Below are 13,329 nucleotides of genomic sequence, written 5' to 3' on the forward strand. Positions count from 1 at the left end.
CTAAAAAAGCGAATGCTTTTACTTAAATTACCTATCCCTTATAGTGCAAAAATATTTTATTTACACTAACAAAAATTAATGTAACTAGTATTACTTTTATATTACATAAGAACGATGAAAAATGTAAAATATTTTAGAAAAGTAAAAAAGCAGAATTGTATACACTTTATCCAAATGTTGATTCTAACAAATTTTCAAAGGAAAATGTTCATACATTTGTCACATTGCATAAAAGTATTTCAGAATAATTTATATTCTGCATATCAAAAAAGATCCAATATGATAAACGGTATATATAAAAATTTGCTATCAAGACTTCAAATGGAACTATAACATACAACATGTGCAAATAATTAAATAATGAATATTAAATAAAATAAAATTATAATTATCAATCTAATTAATATCAAAATTTAAAAAAAAAAAATAATAATAATAGTTGCGATAACATTTAATTGAAGATTATTTTCTTTTATTTGAATTATCAAATTTTCTTCTTCTTCTTCTTCTTCTTCTTCTATATAGTTCATTTGAATGTACAATTTATTGAAATTAATAATAATTAAATAAAACGAAAATAAAAGAAAAGAAATAATATTATATTTGCACTTTTATCGAATCAGCAAAAGAAAGTTTTTCTAAGAAAGTTTGAAAAATTTCATTCGTAAGAATGACGTTCGGAATAATTCACGAGAAACCAAACTGATTTCTTTGTTATGTTTGGCGAGAATAAGAAAAGTTGTTTCGAAAAGTGAATGCAGATAACGGTGATAACTAGACACACCCGTCAACTTTATTGTCACTTCTCAAAGAATATTTCAATGTCTTCGAACTTGTGAAAAAGGGGCTTTCTCTATAACGAGATCTTTTCTACGATTTGCATTCTTGCTTATTTTCATCTAATTAAATCAAATTATATCAAAAAAATAACAACAAATATATAACAATTTATCTTTTCCTATAAGACACTTTTAAATATCATTGACAATTAACATAATTTAATTTAATTCAATTCATCTCGATTTTATTTATAATAATATGAATTAAAAAATAAAATCAAAATATTCAATAAACTTTGCTGTGAAATATACAATATATAAAACAAATTGAAAGAAAATCACACTAAATTAATATTCATTCTTATTTTGTCTGAAAAATTTAATAGAAAGAAATTAAATTAATCTAACAATTTTATTTCAACAAAATGTAAATGAAATAAGATTAATTGTCAAGATTATATTTACAAGACGTGTAGGTATTCTTTGCTACGATCCGACATCGACTGATGTATTAAGCAAAACAAAAAAAGTAGAGGAGCCAACTATAGAAACAACAAACAAACAACGGTCACATCTCAACGTGACAATCATAACAATACATACCTATCCAAATATTTGTCAACTTTCTCTCTCTCTCTCACATACACACACACACACACACTCTCTCTCTCTCTTTCTTTCTTTCAATATAGAAAAGCATCTAATAAAAAATAAACGTAGCTTTAAAATATTCTTTTCAAATGTATTCGTTTTACGATCGAATGAATGATCATTGAATTTTGCAATCAATCTTAAATTGTCTCGAAAAGATTCGTTTGATTCTGTTCGTTATAGTTGACACCAAATTTTCTTCCTTTCACAAGTAAAATCCAATGAAAGAAAGCTACAATGCTTTTCTTGGGCTGCAATTTGGGAGAAGGGGGAGGAGGGTTGGCGGGCTAAAGGGGTTTACTGAGAACTGCTAGGTTGTAGCACGTAATCGCAACAATATTAGACGCTCATTCAATCCGGCTAATTGTGAACGAACCTTTGCACCTACCTTCCTTGAATTCTAATACAGTGGTTTCGGTGTCTATTCCGTGCGTTATCTTCTTTGTCCCTTTTTGTATCTTAAATACGAAATAAGTGTTATAAAAATTCTTCTGTGAAATCGCATTTTTTATAATAATCTATTTAAAAATATAATTAACGTAAAAATGTGATTTTTTTATTTAATAATAGCAAAATAGAATAAAATTAATGGATACGTAATATTTTAGTTTTATGAACCACAGTCACGAATTATTATTATTTTTATTATTATTATTATTATTAACTGGCGTTAGAAACTTGAAAGTTCATTGCCATAAATACTAAGTCCTGCTATTGTTCCCGTCCCTCAGCACGACCCCTTCATTCGCGGTCTTCGTAACCTATTTCTTTAAGATCCCGAAATAATATTGTCCTCCCATCTACGTCTCGGTCTATCCAGTGGTCTTTTCCCGTTCGGTATACCGATCAGTATTTTATGTGCAATTCGATCCTTCCCCATGCGCTCCACGTGACCTCCCCATCTTAATCTACGTGATTTTACGACGTTAATGATGTCTGGTTTGTTATACAGTCGGTGTACTTCTACGTTATGAAATTGTCTCCATTCGCACGTTTCTTTTAGCATTCATAATAAGTAACTATTGAATAGACCGAGATGTAGATGGGAGGACAATATTTATGCCAAGGGAGGTTGTATTATTATCGTGTAAATTTGTGTACATTGATTTACTTATCTATATTTATATCATTCATTCATTCATGCGATAAAACTATTGCATATTTTCCCTACTCACGGCTTTAATCATTTCTTTATACACAAATATAAATGTATATTTAAATGAATACGTAGTATTACATGCGTTTAGTTTTATGAACAGCGATCACGAACGTTTTAATCGTTAGTACTATTATTAACATAATCGTTATAGCCTTAGAACGATGTCGCCTAACGTAAAAGCCTGCACTTAACGAATTCTCAAAGGTTATTTTATCGAAAGGCAATTACAAAGACCATCCTGTACTTCATATGTAGGTCACGGTGATGACATTACGAGCAGTAATAGTAATTACTCAAACCGGAAATGGAAGACTGACGAAGAGACCATTTGCGTAGGGCCATGAACACAAATCAAACTAGCCAATAAATCTGATGAGCAAATTAACTACAGCAACTTAATATGCCTACGAATTGGCGTATTCGATTTTCAGTTTAATTAATAATCTTCGTATTTAATAATGAATTTCTAAAGCCATCAAATAACGATTACATTGCAATAATATTTATACGAATGAATTCATTAATCTTGTTTGATTGTGAGAATATTATAATAAAAGATAACTTACCAAAATTCTCTTCTAGATTTCACATTATCGCTTAAAATAAATCTTTAGGATCGAAGAAAACACTGGAGGATATATTAAATCGACAAATTTCATCAATAGAAAATGAAATTATTTATAAATATGAAACATCATATATTACATAACTATTTCGTTAGAATTTAATATCTTACAGATATTAATCAACATACAATGAACTTTATTGTAACAATATATTGGCTTTATATAAAATATCATTTATAATAAATATAATGAAAAATTATATTCCAATTTCATTTTTTCAATTCAATATATATATATATATAACAAATAATAATAATTATAATGATTATAATAATAATAATAATAATAATAATGATAGTAATAAGTTTCGTAGAAATTTATTATCAATCCAGAACGACACATTCTTCCTATCAAAGTTAACTGAACTTCGTAAACCTGTCGTGTATGTTGAGATATCCTTTCAAGTGTATCAAACTCCCGATAATGCCTGCACCTCCTTCCTCTATCCACGTGCATACTTTGTAAGTAACTATTACCAAATTCTCCTGTCTTGCTATATAAACTTTCATAGATATACTATACATGTACATTCGGGAGGAAGAACCGTTACATGATGAGTAGCTTGTAACCAATGTAGTAACGAACAGATTAAATAGATTCTCTTAAACTTAATTTTACGTTATACGGATTCCTGAGCTTTTCTATACTCAAAAACGCTTCCACGTTCGACGAACGTTCGAGATATTGTCCTCGTAAAAATTGGCTGCTTTGTATCGAGTGAACCGTAACCACCACCACCAGGTGTTTCTAGGATGAAAGTATCCTGTGAAATATGAGAATACATTTTTTTTTTTTCATTTACTTTTTTTTCCTCTATAGCCTTATTTTTACATTTTTTATACTTCCATGTTCATTAAATAGACAATTACAATTTTATCAGATTTTTGACGTTCAAAGTCATTTTGAGATAATGATACAGATACACTTAAACATATGTTTTTATCCGCTGCAAGGAAAAATATAAAAAGAAAAAAAAACATCAACAATCTTAAAAAAAAAAAAAAAATCCATAAAAAATTACTTTAGAAACCAAACAAAGTACGTCTTGTGTTAAAAAAAAAATATCTTTTATATTATTAAAAAGAAGAAAAAATATTTAGGTAACTTTTTTCAATTGCTGAAGCACCCTGCTGTATGTGATGTAAAATAATTTTCAGTTGTATTCAACCAAAAAAAAAGAAAAAAGAAAAAAAAACATGTTTAGAAAATTCGTTACTTTCGAGAATCAATTCGTCACATAAAAAGTAAAAAAAAAAAAAAAATAAAGTTTGTCATTTGTTTTCAAAAACGAATCTTTTTTTTCTATTCGAAAGTAGGAACATTAAATGAAGAACCGTGAACAAAATGTCTTAGAACGACTAGGAAAAAAAAAAAAAGAGAGAGAGAGAGAAATAGGAAAAAAAAACAAATAGCGATCTTTTAGTGTTTCTGCTTTTGCGCATCAATCGCGAGAACTCGAGACAGACAAGAGGGTGTATAAGATTCACAAATGGAGATACGATTACTGCTGCTCTGATAAACCTCAAAGCTTTTACTACTGGTTTAAACTCGAATGGACAATTACTACAGAAAAAGAATCTTCACAACACTGAATCGTTGGTAGTAACGTGACTACTCAAACTACTTACGTAGTTGTCATAGAAGTCGTTAAGAAAGACCAGAAAATGCAAACGAAACTTTCTAATTGAAATTAGAAATTTGCTGGTTGAAATGAATTAGTCTCGTGAATACGAATAAATAATATAAACATATATGTTCGAATACTATACCGTCATTTGAAAGAATAAAAAAAAAAAAAAACAAGAAAGAATTAATTAACCCTTTTTAAGTTGTATGCTCGAATTAACTCGAGTGGCGTTGTATTACGTTGAGCCAAAATTCTTCCTTATAGGGTTAATTCATATTTATATCAAATCTTAGCCACGAAACAAATCGAAATACGTAAAAAAAAAAAACTTGATTTAATGATTTATTTGATAACAACAATTAATTTTAATATAATTTAAAATGTTAAAAATTGTAATATATAAATTAAATCATAAAAACAATTTTCTCTTTCCATTTTTTTCTTCTATCAATCCACTGTCATAATTACCAACACATATATCAATAATATATATATATATATATATATATATATATATATATATATATTTAATATAAATATTATTTATTTAAACATTTATTTATGGTACTTACGTTAACAAAAAACAAAAAAAACAAAAGAAAATGTTGAGATTTTTTTTTCGCAAAAAAAGATAAGGATGAGATGCGTAAATGTCGATCGTTATCTAATAACAACCATAAATTTCACAAAAATGATGTCGTTCTTTGTAGAAAAACGCATATGCAGGAAACTCGAGTGGGATTTTTAAGAGCAGACGGGAAAGGAAGATCGCATCTACCAAGATAAAATCTTTACGAGGCTACATAAAAAGCCGGAACACTGCTATCCTTACTCTTTCTATCTCTCTCTCTCTCTCTCTTTCTTACTCTTATTTTTTTTTTGTTCATCTCTCCTTATACTCCTTTTGCTCTCCTTTCATGCGAATTTTAAAAAGTCTACGTCTGAAGAAGGCACATTTTTGCTTGGTGTCGTCGCAAAGCTATTACTCTACGAGTTCTTATACTCTTTTCTGCACTATGTTCAAAGAAGACAATATACCTTCTTTTTTTTTTTTTACTTCACTATTTTGAATCACTTTATTCTTACGAAAAAAAAAAAAACAACAAATTTAATAATATTATTAGGTGAAGAAGCAAAAGAATTATTACGTTGTTTATAATAAGCAAATAAAAAAATTAAATAAATATGATAATTAATTGAAACATTTTCTTCTTAATGTAAGCATCATTTAAAACGAAAAAAAAAACAAAAAAAGTAATTTTCAATTCAATGTGTCTACATTTATATAATATATTTCATGAATTAAAATAAATTAATGTGTTAATATAATAGTTAATTTATAGTTACTATTAGAATAATGTAAATGATTGTTTTAACATTCAAAGTTATTCTACAATATATATATATAGTATATGCATGCGATAGAATAAATAGTGAAATACATTTAAATGAGAAACTGTCAGAGAGTGTTAAAGAGTTAGAGATAGTTTAAAATAGATCAAGGCACGATGTCTCTTAAGTAACCGTGAAAATTGACTAACAGATGATAAAAATAGACGAATCTTACCCCAGCATGAACAGGCACAGCTGTTTTCGGACCTAAATTGATCATTCTTCCATCCATCCTTCTGAGAGTATTTTTGCCACGAGCACCCGGTAAGCCACCCGCTAAGCCTGGAGGACAATGGACTCGTCTTTCAGTTAATACCGACAACATCATTGGAGCCCTATAAAAAATATTCAAAACACGAAAATATATAATTATATATAATTAAATTTATTTTCAGTTTCGAGTCACGAAGTTTCAGCTTTCTATATTTCTGCTTTCATATTGTTAACATATTTGAAAAATCATTTATTCAGAATATTTTTTAATGCACCTGAAAGTCATTTCTCGTATGACACCATCACCACCACGATGAGCACCCTCACCACCAGTTCCAGGACGAAGAGAGAATTTGTTTAGTATCACTGGATAACGTAGTTCTAATATTTCTGGATCAGTAATTCGTGTGTTGGTCATGTGTGTGTGAACGCCACCTCTACCATCCCAAGTTGGGCCCTTGATATTATATATATATATTTAGATGAATATTTCTAATACATTATACGTAATTTATACAAGAATAATAAAATAAATAAACAAAAATATAATAAGAATAATGTCTTACGAAGTATTTGATTCCTTGTTTAGAAGCGTAAAAAAAGGAAATAGAAAATAAAAACAAGATAGAATTGTTTTGTCGTATAAATCAAATGTTCTAAGAAGTGTGATTCACTTACAGCTCCACTGCCACCAGCAACAGTTTCATAATAGCCCCATTCTACAGTACCAAGCGTAACATTGTTCATACATCCTTGAGAAGCAGCACAAGCTCCAAATGCTTGCAAAACAACATCAACGACTCGTTGAGATGTCAGAACATTACCCCCTACTACAGCAGCTTCGTCGGACGGATCCAGAAGAGAGCCCTTGGGAATAATAACTTTGACAGGTTTCAAGCATCCCTACGAAAAATTATAATCTCATGAATATATATTCGACAAGAAAATTGTATAGTTTATTTATTCTAGAAAATATTTCTCACTTGATTTAACGGTACGTCACGACCAACGATAGATCTGAGACAATAAATAAGTGCTGAAAGTGTTACAGCACGTGGTGCATTACAATTACCCCAAACTTCATATCCAGTTCCACTGTAAATTAAATTGATAGAAATTTGTAACTTTTCAAATGTCACTTATTCATGAATTCAAAATTTAACTAATAAGATACCAAGTTCTAACTTACGTGAAATCGCAAACTGCTTCACCCTTCTCAACGTCAAAATCTAATCGTAACTTAATTGGGCTACCATCGTCGAGATAATCGACTGCGGTAACACTGCTACTCCCACTCTGCTGAAGTACATTATTACCGACTAACTTCAGCATATCTCTAACAGCAAGCTCGGCATTTTGTTGAATGTGTCCCATGTACGCTTGAACCACATCAAGACCATAAATATCGATCAATTCGTTCACCAATTGTGTTCCCTTTAAATAAAAAATACTTTATTTCATAATCTTCATAAATATAAAAATTATAAACGTATTGTTCAAATACAATATTTGTAAATGTAACTTACTCTGTGATTAGCAGCTATTTGTGCTTTAAGATCGCTCAAATTATCCGAAAGATTTCTAGTACCTGAACTTCCTGGAATCTTAGCAGGTTCCATTAAAGCTTCTGTTAATTCTTTCTCTCGAAAGACACCTTTGTGAACAAGCAGGAAGCTCTTAAATGCTGCACCTTCCTAACAATATAAATAAAATAATCATAATACAGTTCTAATATTTTATACATTATAGATAAATTTGAATTTTACTTGAAGCAACGTGGTCGAATGTGGAGGCATTGAACCAGGCGTTATTCCACCTATATCAGCATGATGACCACGACTAGCAACAAAGAACACCGGTTGTTCCAAATCCCTATGAAAATTAATTTATAAATCATGAAATAAGTTCTTATAAATTTGTCTATTTAGAAAAATGGTATTAATCGAACACTCACCTATAGAATACCGGTGTGATAACTGTAAGATCTGGAAGATGTGAGCCACCAGCTGAAGGATGATTAGAAAGGATAACATCTCCACGGGTAAATTTCCCTTTAAAAGCCTTCATTTGATACTGAACCGTTTCTTGCATAGCACCCAAATGAACTGGTATATGTGGAGCGTTTGAAACAAGACCACCATCTGGCCCAAACACAGCACAAGAAAAGTCTAATCGTTCTTTAATGTTCGTCGAAATAGAAGTTCTTTGCAAAATTCTAAACAATTTATATACAATATTTTTAAATAAATCGTGTTTCTCGTAAACAAAATTAATTCGGATAAATTTACCTTCCCATTTGTTCAGCGATACTCATAAAACGATGAGAAAAAATACTAAGTTGAATAGTATCCAAATCGGTTGTTACTTTTGTATGAATTCCTTTGCCAATGGTAATTTTGATATCTCCTTTAGAAGTAATAGATGCTGTACAATCAGGCTCTATTAATAGAGTACTCAAACTGTCCATAATTATCGCAGGACCTTGTATTATATGACCTGATGATAGTGAAGTTAATTGATAAACTTTAGTATCTTGATATCCTCCTTCAAAGTACACCATAGTCGACTAAAACACATATAAAGTTTTTATAAAGTAAAATTTAGTTAATTAATTTGATTTGATGTCTATAGTTGATCAATTAAATAAAGAATTCAAGGTGAATAATTTATTTATTATGAAGATATTATCTATTGTTATTATTTTAAGTATCATTGAAGATAGGACTAACTTTTTCGGGTTTAGCAGGTGTAGAGAATGGTGATGAAGTTGTATCCTCGGTTATCGTTGTCCTTCCTATTCCACGGACTCTAATATCGTTCACAAGAATCTTTCGATTGGGCATAGTAAACCCAAACTCTGTTTGGTATCTAAAAAAAATTAAATCCAAATTTGGTTATAGATTAAGAAAAATGTATAATTGATATTGCAAAGGTATAATGTAAATCTAACGAACCTTTCTAAGAAGGTTGCAAGAAAATCGCCATGTTTTGGAGATTCCGAAGAATATTCAGAATTAAGTTTTGCTGTACACATCAAAGCACAATCAGTACCTTCATAACGTAGATGCAAAAATGACTCTACGTGTATCTGAGAATGATCAAAACCCTGTTGAACCAACTTGTTTTTTGCTCTTTCAGCAAGAATATCTAAACGTTCATCTAATCGTTGGAAAGAATCTAAACGAAAAATAATATCTAATGAATTCACCGTTAAAAACTTGAATAACTTTAAATATTGGCACTTAAACAATTACTTCTTTCATAAATTTCAGCACTAGGTTCTTGAGCTTCTTCCACAACATCGGCCAAAGCCATACCATAAGCGGACAAAATTCCAGCATATTTGTGAACAAAAACAGTGCTCATACCGAGTGATCGAGCGATAGCACATGCATGTTGACCACCAGCTCCACCAAAACACGCTAATACATGACGTGATGTATCGTATCCCTTAGCCTAATATACAAAATTAATATTATTATCAAATTTTTTCTTGATTACGCAAAATAGATTTTAGAAAATAATAATACTTGAGTTAGAGCACGAATTGGTCGACACATCGTTTCATTAGCAACTTTGATAAATCCCATCGCAACTTCTTCGATCGTCATTTTATCAGATTCGGATCTCAAACCTTCATTTATTAAATACTCATTGATCTGTAATAAAAATGAAATATCAATTTTAGATCACTTCAATGATGAAATTTATTAAAATTTTTATTGAAACGATATGACAACCTCATAAGTAAGTTTTTCGAAAGTTTCCATAGTCCGAGGTTTATCCAAAGGTTCGTTCTCGTTAGGACCAAATATTTGTGGGAAATATTCAGGAAGTAATCGACCCAAGGCCAAATTTGCATCAGTTACTGCCAAGGGACCATTCTTCTTATAACATGCAGGTCCAGGATGAGCTCCAGCACTTTCAGGTCCTACTTCAAAAAGACCCGATCTGAAGAAAAGCATTGATCCACCTCCAGCAGCAACTGTATTTATGTCCAACTTAAACCGAATTTTATTTTCTCAATGTAAAATTCTGATATATTTTTATATCAACCGTCGAAACATTGTAATAATATTTCTTTTTTGTACCTGAGCCGCTTGTATCGTTACACCAGCCGTAGTGCTTTCATAAACGTGATCGTAACTTCCACCATAACGACTGACATCAGTCGAAGTTCCTCCCATATCGAAACCAATTACAGGTAGATCGGTTTCTTTACCATAAGTCGTCATGGCATATCCAACGACACCGCCAGCAGGACCAGACAATATGGCTCGTGACCCATTAAATCTAAATTCAAATAAATTTAATTAACATATCGTACAGGATTGATTTTCTAAATTTTTTACGTTTTGTTTTTAAACTTACGAATCCATGGGAGTTAATCCACCATCGCTTTGCATGAACAAAACGTTAACACCTTTCAGATTGTCCTTGAATTTAGAAGAAAATCCCTAAAAAGAAAAAAATATCAAAGTGATAATGTTAACAAAACATGTGATTAGATGATATTATTGATATTATTGAGATACCTGCAGATATTGTTTGATATGTGGTGTTAAATAAGCATCAGCACAAGTCGTAAATCCACGTGGAATGATTCTAGTCATCGGCATTACTTGATGAGAAAGAGATATTTGAGAAAAGCCGAGTTCTTTAGCCAATTGGCCAACTCTGATTTCGTGTTCAGCGTATCTAAAAAATATATACTAAACTTTTATTTACTGTAGAAACAAACTAACAATAAATACAACATCCTATAAAGCATATTTTTTTAAACATATATGCCGGTAAGTATGAATGAGCTAAATCAAAAAATTGTTTCAATTAATTTAAAAAAATATATATTTTTTGTAATGAAACTTACGTATAACTGTGTGCTAAAACTACAGCAATACTTTCGATTCCTGATTGTTTCAATTCCAACAAGTCTTCTTTCAACTTTTCTTCGTCCAATTCTTGTGTAATAAATAAATCTTCTCCTGTCGAACCTTTTACTTTTCTCCAGGAATCTTTGACAAGTTGACATCTTCCTGGTAATGCTGGTATCACTCTACATTTTACTTCAACTACTTTTTTATATAAAACTTCTGGTGTTACTATTTCCTGTAATGACAATCGTTATTTTTAATATTGTATAAATGTAAAGAAAGAAAAAAATAATTATTTTATAATAATACAAACCAAGTCAAAGATGTTTGGCCTTGCTTGATTACCAATAAAAAGAATATCTTTGAAACCTTCGTTTAATACTAGCGCCATTTTAGCACCTTTGCGTTCAAGCAACGCATTTGTAGCCACTGTTGTACCCATTCGAATCCAAGCTATTTTGGAAGTATCAACTTCACCGTTCATTTTCACTCCAGTTTCCTAAAATCTTATTACTCGTCATTATTTTTGTAAAAACAAAGGTAGTTTTTTTTCTTATTTATTTTAAATTATTTCTACAAAAAAAAAATATGAAATGAAACAAAAAACGAATTATTGGAAAATTGTTACTTCCGGTATCTTAAATGGAAGATAATTTTCTTCGTAAATAATGTCAATAAATATTATAAAAATATGAAATAAATATAAATATTTAAACGTGCAAATTTTAAACACCTGTTCAAGTATCCTACGAATTCCTTCACGTGGCGCATCCTCGTAATTAGCAGGATCAACGGATAATAATTTCATAACTCTAATTTTCCCGCCAGGACACCTTGCGTAGACGTCGGTAAAAGTACCACCACGATCGATGGCAAATGAAAATTTGTCATTATCCATGTTTACCATTGTAGCGTCGACAGATTAATAAACAAGATTTAAATTCATTCGTTCAGCGATGTAGAAGAAAAAACCTAATTCAAATAATAAACAGAGATAACAAATGAAATATCCGTTTGACTGATATAATACTGATTTGATAAGTTAACAACGTCGATCTTATTCCACTTATTGAAAATTGCGCACGATTTTAAAAATTTTATTCTCTTTATTTTTATACCATATTGTGTTAAACACTCATTCAAAATAATCTTTCATTGACGGTGTAATAATTAATAAAACACGTGGTACTTACGTAAATTCGTAAATTGTACCGATCAAATTTATTTTCCAAAGGGTATATACTAAGCGACGCTGGTACACTGATAAAAAGCGCCAGCTCGTGTCAGTTCATCAGAAAATCTTTCGTTAGTTCGTTGCCTGATTGGAGACAGCCAGTTATGTAATATGAACGTCACAACACAACGTGAAGCAGTAAAGTTAGTATTCCACTGCGTGATGAGACGAAAACTTATTTCAAATGTAAATAGAACAATCATATTTGATCTAACCGTATTTGTGTCATATTTATGTCTCGACTTTATATGATTTCGATAATATTTGATAAGAAGAACGGGCAAAATATTGTCAAGTAATTGATATTTTGTAATTTTAATTAATAAATATTGTCGATGAAAGTAATCATTAAAATTGATTGAAATAACTGAATATTTTTTAATAATAATTTCGTAAATCCAAAAAAAAAAAAAAACAAAGAATAAAGATTTCGTGAAAAGACAATAACAGTGATTGGATTCATACGGAGACTGCGCACAAATTATGACAATATTTATTAAATCCGTATTACATGATTGAAAAGCGTTCAAATTATTATTATTTTTAATTAATAAGAAAAAAGTTTGCATTAAAATATTATTCCTATAAAATAAAACGTTGTTTTTTTTTTATTTCAACGAAGACTTCGATTACATCGAAAATATGTTTTAATAAGTCAAGAAGTTTATTTCAACGAAACAGTTGTGAGATGATACTAAAAATATCAGACTTCTATAGATATAATGTGTTTGTTGTCTTTATAATAAATACTACGTCACAATCATTGTTCCCTCT

The 13,329-nt window shown here is 30.0% G+C and overlaps 1 protein-coding gene across 3 annotated transcripts; it reads right to left on the reverse strand.

Moving 5' to 3' along the window:
• Nucleotides 1–1,490: 1,490 nt before the first annotated feature.
• Nucleotides 1,491–13,049, reverse strand: LOC107064577 (5-oxoprolinase). 3 transcript variants are annotated; one of them, XM_015317389.2, is made up of 22 exons: nt 12,515–13,049; nt 12,055–12,293; nt 11,635–11,820; nt 11,318–11,556; nt 10,983–11,145; nt 10,819–10,904; nt 10,539–10,740; nt 10,188–10,448; nt 9,978–10,106; nt 9,702–9,903; nt 9,402–9,624; nt 9,177–9,315; nt 8,736–9,013; nt 8,402–8,662; nt 8,214–8,319; nt 7,974–8,141; nt 7,637–7,881; nt 7,431–7,542; nt 7,126–7,350; nt 6,723–6,904; nt 6,410–6,569; nt 1,491–3,978 (listed from the first exon to the last, which is right to left on the reverse strand). In XM_015317389.2, exons 2-22 carry the CDS (start codon nt 12,226–12,228, stop codon nt 3,835–3,837), a joined length of 3,885 nt encoding a protein of 1,294 aa, XP_015172875.2. In that variant the 5' UTR covers nt 12,229–12,293; nt 12,515–13,049; the 3' UTR covers nt 1,491–3,834. The 3 variants fall into 3 exon arrangements, with proteins under 3 accessions (XP_015172875.2, XP_015172876.2, XP_015172877.2); XM_015317390.2 differs by lacking the exon at nt 12,515–13,049 and having other exon boundaries at nt 11,635–11,827; nt 12,055–12,193; XM_015317391.2 differs by lacking the exons at nt 1,491–3,978; nt 6,410–6,569 and adding an exon at nt 7,014–7,027 and having other exon boundaries at nt 6,729–6,904.
• Nucleotides 13,050–13,329: the final 280 nt, after the last annotated feature.

This window comes from Polistes dominula, unplaced genomic scaffold, assembly GCF_049000335.1.
Source record: "Polistes dominula isolate Pdom_NZ unplaced genomic scaffold, Pdom_raw_medaka contig_33, whole genome shotgun sequence".
NCBI lineage: Eukaryota > Metazoa > Arthropoda > Insecta > Hymenoptera > Vespidae > Polistes > Polistes dominula.

What these genes read in the sequence shown, in the direction of transcription:
- LOC107064577 (XM_015317389.2), bottom strand. Translation starts at nt 12,228, where the DNA reads ATGGTAAACATGGATAATGACAAATTTTCATTTGCCATCGATCGTGGT. An exon ending in TCGAAAAACTTACTTATGAG is followed by an intron (nt 10,107 to 10,187) that starts GTTGTCATATCG and finishes TTTTTATTACAG; the next exon opens with ATCAATGAGTATTTAATAAA. An exon ending in ATCGCTGAACAAATGGGAAG is followed by an intron (nt 8,663 to 8,735) that starts GTAAATTTATCC and finishes TAAATTGTTTAG; the next exon opens with AATTTTGCAAAGAACTTCTA.